The sequence below is a fragment of the Cavia porcellus genome, unplaced genomic scaffold, assembly GCF_034190915.1.
Source record: "Cavia porcellus strain 051 isolate PalLab524CR breed Dunkin Hartley unplaced genomic scaffold, mCavPor4.1 scaffold_12, whole genome shotgun sequence".
Classification (NCBI taxonomy): Eukaryota; Metazoa; Chordata; class Mammalia; order Rodentia; family Caviidae; genus Cavia; species Cavia porcellus.
In genome coordinates, this window is record NW_026947495.1 from 41,507,134 (window position 1) to 41,527,698 (window position 20,565).

The 20,565-nt window shown below is 38.0% G+C and overlaps 1 protein-coding gene across 4 annotated transcripts in view; it reads right to left on the reverse strand.

The window, feature by feature from the left end:
* The window catches only part of Arl5a (ADP ribosylation factor like GTPase 5A), a 32,096-nt gene extending 13,237 nt beyond the window's left edge, over positions 1-18,859 (reverse strand). The window contains exons 1-2 of one of the 4 annotated variants that reach the window (XM_063259086.1): positions 18,504-18,850; positions 18,055-18,217 (exon numbers count right to left, since the gene is read on the reverse strand). In XM_063259086.1, coding sequence (XP_063115156.1) covers positions 18,055-18,139 — 85 coding nt within the window. In that variant the 5' untranslated portion in view covers positions 18,140-18,217; positions 18,504-18,850. Of the gene's footprint in view, positions 1-18,054; positions 18,218-18,503 lie in introns of all 4 variants that reach the window. The other 3 variants (XM_063259084.1, XM_063259087.1, XM_063259085.1) reach the window with 3 other exon arrangements.
* Between the last annotated feature and the right edge of the window lie 1,706 nt (positions 18,860-20,565).

Genomic DNA, 20,565 nt, shown 5'->3' on the forward strand with positions numbered 1-20,565 from the left:
ATTTATAGACAAAATAAAGAAAAAAGAAAAGGATGAAAGGGAGGGAAGGAGGAAAGAGGACAAAAAGAAGGGAATGGAAAGGAGAAAGAGAAAACATTTCTATTTCACCCTTCTTTCTGTGGTGTAGTTCAGTGTGTAACAATTATGCCCTCTGGGAACTCAAAAGAACAGACTAGCAAGACCAGCAGAAGTATGCTATTAAGTTCATCTTTTTTTTGTTTTTAACCCTTCTCATTCAACATGGAGATCTCTCATCTTTTCAACATCTTTTGTGTGTGTATGATATTAGTCTTTATTAAATAAAAAATTCTGATCACCAGAGGATATCATTAAAAAGGTGAGAAGACAAGCCACAGAGCAGGGGTTGCTAGCAATTCACTAGGACTCATGCAAAACACCTGAAGAAATTATTTTGGGTGGTTGTTCTAAGAACTAAACCCAAGAAAAAGACATTTTATGCCATATTCTATATATGGGCATATTATTCTTCTAGAGAGAAAATCAGTAGCTCTCATCAGATTGACTAGTGGTTATAAGCCCTCAAAATTTTATTTTAAAGATAATAAAACCCAACAAACAAACACAATAAAGCCAATCAAAACAAAGCAGGGAGATTGGTACAGAACTTTGAAGCAGGATGACAGAAAATCAACAATGGCTATCACAGTTTTTGTTATCTTCACAATAGTTGTCCATTCCAACAACATAAAAAATCAAACCAAACAAAACAGAATAAAACCAATCAAAACAGAACATTGAATAAAGCAAAAACAATAAATTGAAACAAAACAGTGAGAACAATATTGGATTTCAAAAAAAAGATAGAAGAAAATCCCCCATATTTGCCACACTGCATACTGTTATCCTCCCAATAAATGCTCAGACCACCAGCCCCACGCCTGCAAAGTCAACCAAATAATACAAGCATCCAGTTGTCTTTTGTACTTCAGTTACTATCAACTCAGCCTGTCCTCTGAACCAGTCAGCTGCTTGCAGGGGGAAGGGGGATCTTCATAGACACATAGGAGGCGCTTTCCGGCTTCTCTCTTCCTAGGGCCCTGCATGGCTTGCCTGCACAGCTTACCAGATCTAACTGGCTTTTTCTTCTGATAGGCTCCTCCCAGAGCCAGCACATGAGCTGCTGATTCACGGGGTGGGGGGGCCCACTTTCTGGTTCCTCTCTTCTTAGGCACTGTAAGGCTTGCTTACCAGAATATCTAATTCTAACTGGTTTCTTCTTCTTGATGGGCTCCTTCCACAGCCAGTATGTTTTCTGCCTCTTCAACATCCTCTTTAAGAGGCCAGAAGTATATTCTTTTTTCTGCTGTAGGACACTATTCTCAGTGAAGTATTCCAAATCCAACAGTAACAATCTACATGTAAATTATAAATGCTTCACACTGGATTAAATTGCCAAAGTTTTGAGGGCAGAATTTTAGGCATTACTTTGGTACGTATATATGGAAGAATAGGGTGAATGGGAAAACGAAGGTGAGTCTTTGAAATGTGTTAATTCTAAATCAATATTAAGAAAAAATCAATCATATTTATGAATACATTTAAACATCAAACTGTTTTATAACATGACAAACATGGCTATGGGGGTAATGAGTCTCTCCTCACTTGGTTTCCGTGGCATTGCTTTTCCTAAGTTTTCTTCCTATTTTGTGACAATTTTTTTAACAGACTCTTAAAAAAAAAAAAAAAAAAAAAAAAAAACCAAATTAACATGACCAGGCTTCCTTCAAACTACTGTGCTTCCAAGGATGCCTGTCTTCTTGAATCTACTTCACATGCTGGCAAAGCACCTTAGGCCTCTTATTTTCAGGCTGTCTAAAAACAGCAGAGTGAGAAGAGAAAGCTAGTTTCCAAAGAGGGTTCCTGGCCAGGAATGGTGGAATCTCAGCACTTGGGAGGCTTAACCAGAAGGACTACCCCAAATTCAGGCCAGCCTGAGCTAATAGTGAGCTCAAGGCCAGCCTGAACTACAAAGCAAGACCCTTTCTCAAGCTGAATCAAATCAAAACAAGGAGGATTCCTCCTAGATAGTCATATCGTTGGGTAGTTCCCTCTCGAATCTGAAGTAGCTCTGAGAATCACTTTTAATCTACAGAAGCAATCATGTGTGACTTCTAGTCTAGATCCCCAAGGAATCCTGCACTTGCTACCTGGCTGTTTTACACAACTCTCACCAGGGTAAACTGGACACTGTTAACATGTCCACGATTGCTTTGCAGTTGAGGGAGGAAAACCAGGCTGATCATGTGGTGAGACTTTTTGGAAAAACAAAATCAGCCAGTCCCTAATAGCCAGCCTCCTCAGCTCTTTCAGGAATTCTAGCTGAGAGGCCAAACACATGAATAAAGAATACATTTTAGAAATGCAACCTGGTTGAATCTTCAGATGACTGTAAGTACAGCTGCCAGCTGACAAACAAATCTCCAAGCTAGACTTGTCTAGCTGACATCAGTTAATTCATATAACCATGAAGGATAATAACAACAATGGCAATAACAGTGATAACAACATTCCAATAATATGCTTGGGATTATGTGATCTTGGCAACTATATTGCCTTTAAATTTCTTCATTGTAAAACAGAAAAACTACCTATCTTTCAGGGTTGTGTAATAAAGTATTATTGTACACAGCAGTGCCTGGCACCAAGAGACAGTCCCTAATCTGCTGTAATTGTTAACTGATTGTGTCAAAGCAAGTAAGAAATGTCCAACTAAACTGGATCAGTATAATTCTGGATGTAGATAAAGGGATTTGCATAAGACAGATGATCTACCCTGAATGTGAGTGACAGTCACCAGTAGGCTTGCGGCCTGAGTGGAATACAAGGGAAATGAAGAAAGGCTTGTTGTTCTTTGGAGGAACTTCGATTTTTCACCATTATCTTGGATGTCCTCTCCTGGCTTCCAGCGCAGATTCTTCAACCTCCTCATGTGGACTTGCACAGGACACTGCACTAAGCTCAGACCTTGAACTGGATCCTTTGGATCTCTACCACACAGAAGCCCTTTCATATTTTTCCACATCTGACTCTGTGAGTGGCCACTGCAAGCCAATCTTGTGAACTCTTGTATATTTGTGTATCTTGCATTTAATCTTCTAGTAAGCACCAATACAGCCATATTCCCAAATCTCAATTAAACTCCAATCTACCTAGTGGACAGACATAGTCCCACTCCACATGTATTCCAGTACATTAAATAAATAATTTGCAGAATTACTGGCAATAACACTGACTTGGAGTCCCTAGAATAGTGGGGGTGACCCTCTGGCACACATTCTACAGCAGGCTTTGTTACCACTGAAAGCCCAAAAAGCTTTGCCATCATTGCCCTCCTTGTAAGTTTATTCCTTTTTCCCCTCAACATTTCATGTTACCAAGTTTCACTTATTCCATCTCAAACATACATCCTCAAACTTGCCTCTTCTCACTATCCTAGCTCAACCCTGCCCTATTTCTAATTGTAAAGCTTTACCCAAGTAATCAATCTCTAATCCATCTTTCCACTGTTTCCTGACTAAATTCACTACACAGCAGAATTGACAATGCCATTCTTAATTTAAATTATGGTTCTCAATTTTGACAGGAAACATGGCACAAGTTTTCAGCCATGTAAACCAAGCCAGTCATACATGACTAGGCTCTGGTTTTATCTTCTCACCACCCTCAGCTACCCAAAGTTTAAGACTCCAGATTCACAACAAATGTTTTTCTACCTCTACTCATGGTTTCTCCTTATCCTGGGATTATTTTAATTCTCCATTTAGACAATTCCATCTTTTAAGGTGTAGTTTTCCATGGAGAATACATTTTTCTGCATTTCTACAATATCTCAAACATCATACTTATCACAATTATTTACATATGCACAAATCTTAGCTAACGAGTTATCCATCAAATGTGTAAAACATGTATTACCAACTTTATATTCCTAGTGGCTATGATTCTTCCTAGCACAAGGTTTGTACTTAACACATGTTGAATTAATATTATTCTATAAGAAACAAATTTTGAGAATTTTAATATCTCTGAGTAAGGAGGTCTTTACAATTCAAATGATAGTTATTTCCCAAGTAGTTACCACTTATCAAAAAAGGGAATTTATAGTACTGTACAGTTATTCTTGTTATACCATTGCCATAGATAGGGATTATTAATGCACTTTTGTCGTACAAAAATAAGAAAATCAAGTAAGTAGAAAAATTTAATACAATCAATATTATCTAGTCACCGATTTCTCTGGAAAGAGAGTAAGTCCTTGAAACCACAATGGTTCTCAAACAATCTGAGTACTCTCCTCCGATAGAGATTCTTAAGACATTTTCAAGATTTCATTATTAGAGATGATTAAGTGAAGGAACAGAGAAAAGGCTCATTTACGAAGGTGTCACTCAAGCAAAGAGTTAGCATTCCTCTGGTGAAGTTTCAAGACTTTTAGTCTTCCAGGTTCATAAATTTAATCCTCTGATTATCTCAAAGGAGACAGACTCAGAAATGGCAACCCATAGTAATGAGTAAAATCTAAGAATGTCAAATGAGTAACATATAATAAAAGCAAATCTTTAAAACTGCCTGACAAGCTGGGTACAGAAATGTGTACCTGCAATCCCAGCTACTTCTAAGGTTGAGATGGGAGAACCACAAGTTTTTGGGCACCACAGGACACCTTATGTCAAAAACAAAACTGCCCAACCAACAAGTGTAGTCTTTTCATCCAGGCCTAACACAACCTACTTTGATTACCAACTTCTAGACAGATGGTTTCCCTCTGAGGGTTTGTTTTGTTTGGTTTACAATAAAACATACATGAGTATCTCTTCCTGAGGAAAAGTATACAGTGAGACTGAACTAAAATCAGAAGATTACTGGGACAGCATGGAACCCCCCTCCAAGGGTGTGATAATCAATGAATCCATCTTTATAGTCAGGCCATGACTATATCAGAACCAGATATTTAAGTTCTTAGAATAGGGAACCTTTCCTTCCTGGGAACCAAGGACAAATCTAAGGGACAAAAAGGTAGAGGAAAATGGAGGCTAATCATCTGAAATTTCTGAAATGATATTAGCAGAGGTTCAAAACCAGGTGCATGAGACTACTGAGAAAATCAGCAATAATTTCCCAGATGATGACCATAACGAAAGATTTACTTAGCAAGTCTAGAGTAGACATACATTAAAAAATAGAGGAGCATAGGAAAACGATGGAAATCATAAATACTCAACATAGGAAAGAAATGGAACTCATGAAATGGATTTAAACAGATATCCAGGAAATTAAAAACAAAACTTCAGACCCAGAAAACAGGACTGTGGCTAGTGATCACGAAAAAAAAAGATCTCTTAAAAATAACAAAGGACCGGGGGCTGGGGATTTAGCTCAGTGACATAAGTGCCTGCCATGCAAGCAGGTGGTCCTGAGTTTTATCCCCGATACCGATAAAAAGGAAAAAAGACAAAAAAAACAAAGGACCATAAAAGACAACCCAACAGCTGCATAATCATGCAAAGACAAGTAATAACATTGACTGGAGTCAATGAAAAAGCAGAGCAAACACAAGTAACATAAAAACAATAACAAACTGTTCATAGAAGTAATGGAAAAAACCTCCCAAGTATGGAAAAAGAATTTAACATACAGATAAGTGAGGCATATCGAACTTCAATTAGCCATGACCAAAATAAATTTTTTCCAGAAATTCAGCACAAGAACAGAATATTAAAAGCTGTTAAGAGAAAAGGGAAAAAAAAAATCCACTATAAAGGAAAGCCCATCAGAATTACAGTACAGTTTCAACACAAATCCTTAAGAAGAGCTTGGAGAGAAGTATTTCAAGTCTTGAAAGAAAATAACTTCCAACCTAGACTGATGTATCCTGAAAAACTATCTTTCAGAATCAATGGAGAAATAAGATACTTCCATGACAAAAAAACAACTGAATAAATTCATGACCACCAAAATAGCTCTACCATGTGTTCTAAGAGATGTAGGAAGAACAATGTGTACTAATCCGAGAACACCAACAGAAAGAAGTCAGGAAGAAAAAGCTATTAAACATAAGGAAAAGATAAGGAACCAACACAGAAAATAATATGACAAGGATAAGCCGAAAAATATCTTGTGTAACTATCAACGTAAACAGTCTCAATTCACCAGTCAAAAGAAACAGACTGACACAATGGATCAAGAAATAATATCCAACAATATGCTACATATGAGAAAAACATTTAACTCAAAAGAAATTCACAGACTAAAAGTCAAAGGAAAAACAGTATTCCATGCAACTGGAACCTGGAAAAAGCATTATCTATTTGCAGATAATGTGAACTTCAAGCCAAAACAGATCAACAGAGATAAAAAAAGGCCACTACATTCTCGTTAAAGAAAAACTCCAAAAAGAGATAACAATATATATATATATATATATATATATATATATATATATATAGGAGCACCCACTACATAAAACAGATATTAACTGACATGAAAAATTAAATAAGCACTAACATAATGTAATGGGAGACCTTATACCCCAGTTCACAAGTGGATAGATCAGACCAAAAAAAAAATCAACAAAGCAATATCAAAACTGAACCAAACATATGAATGAATGGATTTAGTAGATGTTTACAGTTTTCTATCCCACAACATCAGAACACACAGCTGCATATGGAACATTCTCCAAAACAGCCCACATACCAGCCCACAGAACATGCTTAAGTAAACTCAAAGAAACTGAGATAATCCCAATTCATGTATATTTTTGACCATAGTACAGTGAAAGCGGGCAATCAACGGCAAAAGAAATAACAGTTTACATAAATCCAAGGAAATTAACTAACATCTTACTGAATAACAAATAATGAATAACAAGTGGGCCAAAGATGAAATTAAACAGTATCTACAACTAAATGATAATGCCAATACAACATACTGGAACTTGTAAGACACAAAGAAAGTAGTCTTAAGATGTAAATTTAGAGTAGTATTGTAGTCAGTTTTTGCACATAATACATAAGATTATCTTATAATATTCACCCAACATGTCAAATGCAAGAGTGCGGGAGATCTTTCTGCACACTAGAAAACCAAAGATTCCAACTGAGGGCCTAGATCCCATGGTACTATCCTGTACAAGTTTAGTTGAAGACCTATAGGCCATGGCAATGCCCTCAACAAGTCCAGCTAAAGGCCCACAGTCCACAACAATGTCTCATTCTCAAGAAGTTATGCTGGGAAGGTACAAAGGTCAATGGCAGAAGCTAGAAAGTCTGTCCCAGCAGGGTGAGGGATCTGTACTAGAGAAAGGAAGCCATACGCAACGTAAGGTCTGAGCTTTTCCCTGAAAAGAACCACAGCCATCCTTAGTGACAGTGAGGTCCTGAGCTTCTCTGATGATAACAACAGCTAAGTTCATATGAGGAAAATCAGTGTGACAGGCTTCTCCAAGAGAATCAACAGCACACCATGTTCCTTTCCAGTTCTCCTTTTATACTGCTGGCCACATGGGCCTTCCACACCAAGCAACATGCTGATTCAGTTCAGCTGTGTGTTACAAACTGACCACTTGTTAATCCACCACCACAAGTGGTGAATACATCTATCAGGAAGACAGAACTGAGCTCAAATAAACAACCTACTGTTGAATCTCAAACTTCTAGAAAAAGAACAAGTCAAACCCAAAGCTCATATAAGGGAAGAAGTATAAAGATCAGAGCAGAAATGAATGCAATTGAGCCTAAGAAAACAAAACAAAGAACAACAAATCAATAAATAGTGGTTCTTTGAAACATTAAATAAAATTGCTAAACCCTTAGCCAACATAATCAAAGGAAAGATTCAAATTTGCAATTAGGAATGAAAAGGGTACAATCACAATGGATCCTGCAGAAATCCAGAAGATCATCAGTACTTACTTTGAGAACCTTTATTCAAATAAAATGGAAAACACAGGTGAAATGGGCAGATTCCTAGATATATATGAACTATCAAAGCTGAATCAAGATAAAAAATTTCTAATAATCCACTATCAGTCAATGAAATTGAAAATGTAATTTAACATCTATCAACAAAGAAAAGCCCAGATCCTGATGAATGCACAGCTGAGTTCCAAAATAAATTTAGAGGACCTAATGCCATTACTCCTCAAACTGCAATGAAATTGAAAGGGAAGCAGTACCCCCAAACTCACTCCAGGAAGAAAAGTATTACCCTAAAAACAAACCAGAGAAGGATCCACACAAAAAGAGAACTACAGGCCAATCTTCCTAATGAACATAGATGCAAAATTCTCAATAAGATATTGGCAAACAAAATATAGCAAATCATCAAGATAATACACCATGACCAAGTAGGATTCATCCTAGAGATGCAGGGATGGTACAAAACACCACATATTAGTAAATGTAATGCACCATATCAACAGAACCAAGTACAAAAATCACACAATCATCTCCATAGGCATAGAAAAAGTATTTGACAAAATCTGACATTCATGATAAAAACCCTAAAAAGATGGAATAAATGGTCTTTATTGCAATCTGATAAAAGACACCTATGACAAACTAACAACCAGCATAATACTAAATGGTCAAAAACTGAAAGCTTTCTCTCTAAAATCAGGAACAGGACAAGGATGTCCATCGTCTCTATTCAATACAGTTCTGGAAACACTGGCCAGTCCAACTGATATGAGAAAGAAATAAAAATAGAAAAGGAAGAAGTTATATTATCATTATTTGCAAATGACATGATACTCTACAGAGAAGATCCCAAAAACTCCGAAAGATTTTTAGATTTAATAACTAGATTCAGAAGCACAGTTGGATACAAAGTCAAGACTCAAAAATCAACTGCATTCCTGTACACAAATAACAAATCCATGAAGAGAAATATTAGGAAACAACATTGTTTACAATAGCATAAAAAATATTTAGAAATCAATCTAACAAAAGTAGACGATTTTTACACTGAAAACTACAGCAGTTCAAAAAAGAGCTCAAGAGGAAAGCTATCCCTTGCTCTTGGGTAGGAAGAACCAACACAATAAAAATGGTCATATTCCCAAAATTGCTGCACAAATTTAATGCAAACACAATAAAAATATTACTAGCGTATCTCACAGAATTAGAGAAAACATTCTTAAAATTAATTTGGAACCAAGGGAGACTTAGAATAGCCAAGCAATTCTGGGCAACAAAGGCAAGTCAGGGGCATCGCAATCTCTAACTTGAAATTATACTACAGAGTTACTATGATAAAAAGCAGTAGGATACTGGCAAAAGCAAAAACAAACAAACAAAACAGATCCGACAATCAATGGACAGATTGGAAGACACAAAAACAACTCTGACTGCACTCAGCTACCTTTTTTTTTTTTTTTTTTAAAGACAGGGTCTCACTATGCAATGCACGCTGGCCTTGAACTCACTTATACAGCCCAGAGTGGCCTCAAACTCATGGTGATCCTTGTGCCTCACCCTTTCAAGTGCTGGGATTACAGGCATGCACTACCATGCCTGGCTAGCCATGTGATCTTTGACAAAGGGGCCAAACATGTTGCCTGGAAGAAGGCTAGCTTCTTAATAAATGGTCCTGGAAAAACTGGCTTTCCACACATCAAAGACTAAAACTAGATCCATGTCTATTACTGTGCACTAAACTAAAAATCAAAATGAATCAAACATCTAAATATTAAAATGAAAACAACCTGCTGTAAGATACAACAGGTAGAACTCTAGAAGACATAGATGTTACTTTATGAACCAAACCCTGACTGTGCAGCAATTATCACAAAGAATCAACTGGGATCTCATCTTATTAAAAAGCTTTTGCACAGCCAAATAAATTGCCCATAAAAGTAAAAAGACAATCCAGAGTGGGAAACAAATTTTTGCCAGCTGTTCTTCAGACAAAAGTCAAATATATAGAACATACGAGAACTGAAAAAATTCAGACCTCCCCAAATTCAAAGACTCATTGTAAAAATGAGCAGAGATGAATAAATACAAGAAAAATGTTCAACATTACTGATCATCCAAGAATTGCAAATTAATACAATGCTGAGATTCCACCCCACTTCAGAAAAAATAGCTATTACCAAGGAAACAACTGATAAAAACATGCTGGAAGGGTTATGGGGAAAAAGGAACCCTTGTCCACTGTGGGCCGGAGTATGGACAGAGATAATAACTGGAAATTAGTGTGGAGATTCCCCAAAAAACTAGGATTAGTGGTCCCATTTGACCCAGTTATTCCCCTTCTGGGTATCTTCTCAGAAGAATTAAAAGCATTGTATCACAGTGATATATATGCACATCCATGTTTACAGAAGCAGTTTGTAATAGCTAAAACTTGGAAGCCAACTCGAATGCCAATCAATCGATGAAAAGATAAAGATGAAGCTTTTTAATATAATGTAGTATTATCCAGCCATAAAGAAAGATAAAACTGAGACATTTATAACTAAATGATTGGACCCTGAGACCATAATCTTAAGTGAAATAAATTGGACACACACGTAAATATCACATTAACTCTCTGGTGTGAGAAACTGAAACTGTAAGTAAGGACTAAAATGTACAAGAGATATTGTGAAATAGGAAGAAACTGTTCAAAATGAAAAGGAAACTGGGAGAGGAGAGGGAAGAGGAAGAAAGGGGAAAAATGAGAAAATGAAAACAGCTTTGTGCACGGGGAGGGGAAGTGGTCTGAAAAGAGGGATGGGAATTGGGGGGAGGAATCAAGGTGTATCATGTACAGGTACAAATTCCATAAAATGAATATAATCACTATGTATATCTAAACTGTACCAATAAACTTAAATAAACTAAAAAATTAACATAGCAATTTTGCCTAACAACATTTTTCTGTATTCAAAATTACATTGTCCTTTGAAGTCGTCTCTTCTATTCGTTAAATATAAAAACTGATAAACATATTAATGCAACCACAAAGTTTCCCATTTGCATGCTAATTTTTTAATCAGAGCATTCTCAAAACGTTGGCTTAGTCCTAAACTCTGTAAATATAAAAACAGTACCCTACATTAACTACAGGACAAATTTAGACAAACTGTACTTGCCAAAACTCAGAACAATACAAATTTATTCTGATCAATGAAATAGCCTAAAAACAACACAAAATTAACAGGACAAGTCCAAAAATAAAGACTGTATAGTATATAATTATAAAGAATAACTTACAACTGCAAGTCTGCGTGTTTAGGTAATGTACAGAGGCCTCAAAACATAAGAGCTCCATCTCTACCACCTCTTAGTTTCTTCAAGGTCCTTTAATCACTGAAGGAAGCTAAATACTTCTTTTAACCACGCTACCATTTTATAAAATAATTTGTCACCTTTCTTTAGAGCCTGAGATATACTTTTCTTTTTATTTTTTTTCGAGACAGGGTTTTGTTATGCAGTTCATGCTGGCAGCAATCCTCCTGAATCAGCCTCTCAAGTGCTGGGATCACAGATGTGCACCACCACACCCAGTTTGAGATACACCATTTTAAACATTCTTAATGGTGGCAAATTTTTTAACTTTAGTAGATGAATTTGACTTTGAAGAAAGAAAAGATCATTTTGTATCATCTTTGTTAGAAAGAGAAATGGTAGCTAAAATGAGTGCTTTATTTGTTGTTAATGAAGTATGATCCTTGAATTATAAAAAAATGTTTCCAAAGAAATTCTAAAAGATCCCAAAGGTAAACTGAATAGCAGTAGGACTTATCAGTAAAAATTATCTAACCTCTTAAAATACAGTTTCAAAGTTAAAAACTGTTATCTTGTTTTATATGGGTGGCTTAAAAACTGATCTCCTTACTTCAGCCATGTACCCAGGACTTTCCTGATATTTTTCTTAACCATTAGGAAGTACTAGTAAGGAATACAAAACAAAACAACCCCCCCCAAAATAAAAAACAAAAACAGCTAAAGAGATTTTTTTTTTTTTTTGGTTGTATCTGGTCACAAGCCTTCAATATAAGGTAAAACTGCCCTGAACAAACCACCGTGCAATCACAGTGGCACTGAGATAAAGCAGGTAGCAGAAGATGCTCATACCCAGAGATTCGTATTAGATAAAAGAAGGAATTTGACATTAATGTCAACCCCCAAAGGGGTCAACCCCAAAGGGTTTCGTCCTCTCATTAACAAATAAGTTGGTTGCCTATTAAGAAAAGGATGGCTTATTTCTTTTAAGCCACTGAACAGAATGAACTACCAAACTGGCTGAAATTACATACCATAACCTTTTATAAACTGTTTTTACTGTTCTCAGTTTCTTCAATAGTACCTTGAAATAAAACATACTGGGGGAGACAAAGTATGGTGGAAAGTAGTGTGTCAGGATTCATACACTTAAGATGGTGGAAAATGACAGAATCAGAGATGTTGACAAAATGCAATTAAATCAGCCAGTATTGGAATTGAGGCACAAGAAGCAATCCAGTGTCACCCAAAGTTATGATCTGGATCATGAGTGTCCCCCAAAGGCCTCTCGTGCTTATAGGGAGGCTTCATGAAAGGGACTGAATTGTGGGGTGATACAGCTGACTTGGTGTTAGGAAGTAGGGTCTGGTCAGGTGTATCACTGAAGGTGTCTCTCTCTCCCCGCTATCTCCCTTCTATGCCTGCCAGGATAAAAGCAGCTTTCCTCTGCTCTCCCTTCTGCCCCGAGGCCATGACTAAGGATTAAACCATAAGCCCAGATAAATCTCTCCTTAAAACTGATGTAGGGTATTTTATCTCAGCAATGAGAAGAGTGATTAAGACACTCCACAAGACTGCACATAATGGGATGCCTTTAAATAGCAAAAGGTTAGAGTCAGTTGATAGGGTATAGCAGGAAAGATGAGGAGGTTACAGTCGAAAGAAGGTGAAATAGATAAACTTTGAATCCAAGAAGTCATATTTCCTTTTGCTGACATCGTATTTTGAAAGATAAAGTAGAGAAGTGAATAGAGGTTAGAACATTAGATAAACATGGTAAAAAAGGATGGATATGACAAAGAATGGTCTTAACACACATTTCCTAATTCTTTTCTTGACCTGTCTGCTCAGGTTTAGGTAAGCTGGTCTTCACTTGATGTCCAGAATGTCTCAGGGACTTTCCAACTGTTTAACTTTGCTAAGAATGTTCTCCAGTTAAGACACCTTCTTTCTTTTAATTTCTCACATTCTGCAAGTTCGTGTCACCTCAAAATACATAAACATGCAATATACCTCCCAACCCAGAATTTTCAAGTCTCTCAAGTTGATAAGCTAATTCAATTTTCAAGTCAAAAGCTAATATAATTATACATAAATTTTTAAAATAGCTTTAAAAAAAGGAGAGAAACTCCAATCAAACACGTGCAGAACTTTTAGAAAACCTGCGAGGAACCACAGTTGTGTGACGCAGTCATAGATCTCTTTGGAGGGCCATTCCAATAACGAACCCACAATCCCTCACCCTAGCTTAACAACTACAAATCATATTCATCACCAACCTCTCCCTGCTCCATTTCCCTTGCACTCGAGGATTGTCTCTTTAAGTTTTTTGTGCTTTTATAATAAAGCACCAATGACCATTTTCAATAGCCTTTTAGGTCTAAAATACAGCATGCAGGTCATAATAAAAACCACAGAGTTGAAGACTTTTACTTGTGGTGCTGAAGACTGAACCTAGAGGTCTCATACACGCTACTTAAATGCTCTATCACTGAAATACATCCCAGGTCCCAAGTTAAAGCATAATTATGTAATAGGATCAAAGGTAAAGATGCCAACTAAATGATGGCTAGCTAGTATATTATCAATGATATTACGTTATTTACAAATATTTTTTAACATTAAATTAACTTTTAACCCTTAAGCTCTGTCACTACCCCATCCTGTTCTCATTATCAAAACGAACAAGACACCTATTGAAAAAATATTTGTAGCCAGAAAGTGCTATAACATGCTTTAAAACAAAAGTTCCATAGAATCTAAAAAATGACATGCACAATAAGAGATGGACAAAGGTAATATAATTTATTCATTCCCATTCTTTAATGCACGTGAGTCATCACAAGTTTACTATTTCATTTAATTTGGCTTTCACAATATCTGCATCATAGCATTCCTGCAACTACTCAGATAAACCAAAACAACACACTGTTACAATGCTTTGAGGGAATTCTGAGTTATCATCTAGACTTTAACAATCAATACTGTTTTGTCATAAAAATGCTTATTTCCCTTCTCTTTTTTCAGTTTTACTTAGACAGCATATCAATTCCTGTCCTTGCTCGTTTCTAAAAGTTTTATTCATGTGATTACCAGTCGTAAATTAAGGGGGGAAAAAGGTAATTGACATTCCAGAGATCTTCACTGGATCTCTCTGAATCATACAAAGTCAGAAAACACAAACACATAAATCGCGAGTTATCCTGATTCTTTATCATGTTCACTATTGTCCTCTCACTGTGGAAATAAAGCATGTACTTAATAAAGTATCTTTCAATGAATGGACAAGTAAATTACACCTGGAAAATCAAAAGGTTAGGTGGGAGTTATCTGACGAAGCCACTCTGCATTACAAATTCAATTCTCAAAACTTAGAAGAAACAAACTGAAAAAACTATACTCATTAGTAATGAAGTTTCAGGAAATATTTTCTTTTGTACTAAGAAGTTTGAATTTGGAAAGTTTAATATAAAGAAAATAACTATTACGTGACATTGTGACAATAAGGAAGGCTAAAGAACTGCAAAGATCATAGGAATGACAAAAGGAGACTATCCCTCTTAGGGGTAAGAGGGCTCCTCTGTGCTGGGCTCAGCACTGAGATAAAGAAGATCTTATTGGAGGACACAGCTATGGCTCACTGAATGGCTGAAAAGAAGCTGGGGTGAGATGCCAAGGGTACTTCCTGGAAAGCCTCCCTCTAGAATGCTAGGGAAAACTGCTCATTAAGAATGTTTTGCTGGAAGTCTTTCATCAGGAAACCAGTTGAGGTGGGTGCTAGGGGAAGCTGACACCATGCAGCCCAAAAGCCAGGCACTGGGGAAGGTGCTTGTGCTCAAACAGGGCATGTGGAGGACACAACGTACTCATGAAGAAAAATCCTTCCCATCCACAATGCTGTTCCACCAAGGCATAAACAAAGCTTAACACTGTGCCCATTGACAAAGACCAGTATCTGAAGGACCCAGGTCCATTTCCACTGAACATGTAAAGATGGACTCAACTGGAGCTAAGAGCCAATATAATTACAAATGGTACAGTGCACTCAGCTTCCACATGTACTAAGGGAAAAAAATAAAAGCAGAGATAGTTTCCTCAGCATACCTTTGTGCAACCTAGAAAGCTATGCCCACATTTATTTGTAACTTACAATTCCTTTTATAACAACCAATCACACGAGCAATTCAAGGTTATCAATGGGGAAATCCCATAACTTCTTTCCATAATTCACATTAATGTCAAATTCCTTATCTAATACGAATCTTTCTTATACAAAAAAGTTGTATGTGTTTGCTTTTAAGAGCACTAACTCCAGCACTAGACAATCTCGGTTAGAATCCCAGGCCTATCACTTCTATAATGCTTTAATAAAGCTACTTAATATTTCTTTGCTCCTGTAAAATGAGAGTATCTACCTCATAAAGTTGCTGTAGTGTGAGGAATAAATCAACTAAATACAGATTAAATCAACTAACCTGTATAAGAACTTAACCTTGCAAAAGTGAGTAAATGTAAATCACCGTATCTGTAGAGATAGAATGAGTAGTGCATTTTCTGTCTCTCTACAAAAAACCCCTGGAGAAGGTCAAGTTGTGTGCTTTCTTCACTTCAAGTCCTAATCCAAACAGTTGCTCAAAAAATTTGTGTAATAGATCTCTGATCAAAACATCTTTCTATACACAGTATATACAAAGTCACTAATGGGCAACTTTTCAAAGTCCTAGAGATTTACAACATATCAACAGACTGTTAAACTTGAGGAAAAAAAGCATGTCAATCTCTTTTAAGAAGATTAATAGCCAGTAATAGATTTCTCTGGCCTTGCCTGGCTCTCTCATTTAACAGTTTTTAAGATCTGGAAAGATTACTCCACAGGACCATCAAAACATTAAAAATGAAAACAAAAACAGATGACATACATTATAGCATGTAAAATTTGTGCTCCACTGAATCTCATCACCTAAACCTCCAGTTGTTCTAGTAGAGTATGGAATTAGCTTTGGCCATGCACTGAACCTAAACTCATTGAAAAGGCTATTTCACAGGATTTTCAGAAGACATCTGGTACAATTTTAGTTTCACCAGTATCACAAATTCTATAATCCCATTAAACATTCTCTCCAACAGTTTCTGTCAGAAGAATACAGTATTGCATCCTGAATCTTCTCTAGGTAAAGCAAAGTATCTCACCTACATCCACCCATTTTAACACACAATTTAAAAAACCAAAAAGTATCTAGAATTAGGTTGGAGTAAATATTTTGAGAAATGATTCTATCGATACAACCACCACATTGTTTAACAGAAAATAAATCGTTTATTCACTTTCACAACGTGTAACTTTGTAGAACATGTCTTCATTAATTCTTATTAGTTTCTTAACATTTCAGTACATGTCCAGGAAAAAAATTATCACACAACATAGGTAATACTAACTCTAGTAATAGCAATTTGTAGTGGTGCCAACGTACACATTCTTATTATTTACTACTGGCAAGTGGCTGTTGACAAAACTGTAATTCATTCTTAAACTATAGGAAAAATTTTATTACTGACTCAAAATAGAGATAGCTATTTTTTTGGCAGTACTGGAGTTCAATCAACAAGCAAAGTTTTTCAAAACTCACAGGAGAAATTGAGACACATTAAATTTTGCTAAAAACAATCCAAAATTACAGATGGTTCAGCCATGCACAGTGATGCATGCCTATAATCCCAGCGTTCTGGAGGCTGAGGCAAGAGGATCGCCATGAATTTAAGGTCAGTCTGGGCTATACAGTAAGCTCAAGGTCAGCCTGAACTACATGGCAAGACCCTGTCTCAAAAAACAGAACTACAACAACTAAACAATTACAGATGGTAAAACTACAACTGAGCTTATTTACTGTGAATATCACCAGTTTTACAACAATGTAAATTTTAATACTTGAAACCTAGACATTAAATTTTCAAGATCTGTAGGCTCCCCAGATCCTAGGGCAGAACACCTAGATTCAGTAAGGTTAAGTAACTGGTTCCCACTTCCTTCTCCCAACTTACACAGCCAGAGATAGGAGTGTTGATTAGAACTGGTTACCTCCACTTCACTAGAAAGCCTCAAGCCACCTTCCATTCCATCTGGTATCTTGTGATCTAAACTATCACCTGGCCCAGTTCTACTCCATTCCCATCTCTTTATAAGAGCAGCTCCATCACTGAGTTGGAGGGGGTCATGGGGTCTTTAAAATGGTTGCCACAACTCATTTAAATTTCAACTGTAAAACTTTTGAGATGTGACACCACCAACTTATACAAAAGTTACAAACTAAGTTATTTACAGCAGGAATGATGAATCGTCCAAGTCGAGTTTAAAAGCAATAAAGACATCACTACATTTGATCTGAGTAACTATGCCCTTTTTTTGTTAAAAAAGTGAGGTGTCTTTTCTCTAGTTGTACACCCATTTTAAAACAAATTTTAACCTATGCATTTTAAGGCAATGTTTGAGTTTAGATGAATTTAAGCATCATCCACTATATTTTAGTAACTTGCCAGTTATCTACCATTAACAATGTTTCATATGCAGTAGTATTTAAAGCTTTGAGCGAAAACACTTCGGTATTTTTAACCCAGCCAAAAAACTAAACGAAAAAAAATCTTCTTAGTAACTTCTATGGCTAAGAAAATGACCTTAAGCTTAATCTTAAATAGAAATAAATAAAGCAAACAGAGGGAATTTCCCCACCACGAGGAGTTTCTCCCGCCCCTCCCCCAGAGGGGAGGCAGTGGAGGGAAGCCTCGGAAGCCCGAAGGGTACTCGACTAGTCAAGCCAGTGCTCACGTTTTCCGCATTCTGCACCTCTTCGTCGCTCAGTGGTGCGGCAAAGGCCAAAAACTACACCTTTTTTCCCAGAAAACGCCAGCATTTCTCTTTGATGTCCAAATCCAACTGCTGACCGAAGAAAGGAGTCGAAGAGAGACCAAGCCGTGCCACTCTGGGGGATCTGACGTGCGACAATAGACCTTTTTCACTCCCGATCGAAATCGGAGCAATGGGTGTATTGCGGAAAGGACTTTTAGGAAAGTCCTTCAAGACAAAGGGCTGCGCTGCGAGACGGAAACGGTCCCTATGCCCGCAAAAGGAGATCGAATGCTCCCGGGCCTGCAGGGGAGCAGCATGCACCTCGCGCTGCCCGCGCCGCCCACACTCCGGAAGTATTCGGAGACCCCACCACCGCGGCAGGACTGACCCTCTCCCCGACCCGCACGCCTGCGGCCCGAGCCCCTCACCCTGGTGATTGAACAGTCTCCATATCCTGGTGAAGAGAATTCCCATTCTCGGGCAGCGAAGCCCTTCCAGCCACCCGGACCGCCAGGCCTCCCCTGGCTCAGGCTGAGGGGGAGAAGGACGCGCCGGCACCTCCGCCTCTGCAGCTATCGCTCCCGCGCTGGCTGCCTGCCCACTTCCAAGGAACCGGAGGGAGGCCAAAGCCCAGGCCGCCCTGCCGCGCGCGAGGCCCCGCCGCAGCCACCGCGGCACTCGCCTGGCTCGCGGACATCGCCGCCGCGTTGTCTGCGACGAACCGCGCGGGCCACCGTCCTCCCCTAGTTCCTCACTGCGTTGGCGGCGACCACGCGGGCGGGGGCGGTGAAAGGGCGGGGCCAGCGTGACGAGAGCGCAGGCGCGCGGCCGGAGGGGCGGAGCCCCGGGGAAGACGGCGGTCTGGCTTTGTTTACTTGTTTGTCTTCCGAGGAGTCCGCTGGCTGTGGGACTGCACCTGGGGGTCGAACCTGCTACGTTGGCTGCGGCTGGGAACGGCCGGCTCTAGACAGTTTGCTGCTGCGTCCATGCCGAGTTATGTTCTCCCTGAAGATCTCTATAAAGCCATAACCGAAACGTGATAGTGCCCATCTCCACCCCTACACACATTCGCACCACCCCAAATCCGTTTTTGAACCTTGATGAGGGCCTGGTTCCAGAGGGTCTTTCTCTGTGGAGCCTCTTGCCCCTTCCCACTCAGCTGAAGTCAGTGGTCTTATCTTCGCAGCCGTCTCGGCATCTTCAAGGGTCTTCCTCTCCTGTCTCCCTCCACTTTCAGGACTGGCTTGCCCATCTGACTGCCAGCCATATGCTCTTGATATATCGAAAAGTAATGTTTTAAAACTTCTTTTGGGGTTTACATTTAAAAACTAAACTTTAGAGAAAATATGAAGGGGAAGAAAATCCTTTATAATAATGACATACTATGTAATTTATAGATTATGCCTGGATTTACTTGAATTTTTTATAGGCTGTTTTGTAAAACAATAGCATAATCAAGTTGCATTGACATATTTCATTCTTGCACATTGTAATGTTTTGGCAACTGAGACACTTTGCAAACTTCCACACATTCTGTTGATTTGTTAAATGTAAGTCAAGCCATACTAATTTGTGAAGCTAAGGCTTGGTTTTAAAGAGATGGCCTCCCAGAGTATTTACCACTGCCTCTGAAGAAAAAGAAAGTAATGAATCTACCTAAACCAGTGTTGGCTGACTATGATCCATAGGTGAAATACAAATTTGGTACTACTAAAGATGTAATTGAGAAGCTGGTGAGTGGTGTGAACATGTGTAAAAACACTTCCCCCTGAGACCCTTTAAAGATGACTTATCAGTGATTATAGTGATGTGCAAAATGTCTTTAGATAGTCTTCTGTTTAAAGGCAGGAGAGATCAGGATGGTCTAGATTTACCCTTTTATTAACAAAAGAGTGGTCACAGTATACACAAAATTTGCTTTCAAATATTCGAAAATAGGACTTTAATCCCTTAAAAAATAGAAATAAATGATAAATTTTCCGAATGTTTGGACTTTTCACCTGGAAGCAATTCCCACCCAAATATAGAAGAGCAGAGCCCAAGTAAGAGTAAGATATTCTCTTAAAGTGAAGCCACTGATTAGTGTTTTGAGCACAGGATGGCCAGAATCTGTGAAGCAGAATAACTGTAAGAAGAAAGCTACACAGAGAAAAATTCTAGAAACCACCATGGGAAGCCACCAAGTGTTCAGCTACATACTGATCTGTATTTGTGTAGTATAAAATCCCAGAGGCTGGCCATAACAAATTTGGAGAAAAAATATGTAGCAGGGAGGGGTGAAACAAAAGATTCAGGAATCACTTGGGTTCCTTTTAGCCAGCAATAACATATTCAGTAGACATCCTAGAGACTTTACAAAAGGGACTAGATTAGTCGATAAACCTACTTTACACTAATTCTTTACAAACCTGAAAATGAACCTTGGAAGGACCAAACTAATCCATAATTACCTATGGAAACAAGTTCTACACTCTAAAGGAATACAAGCTC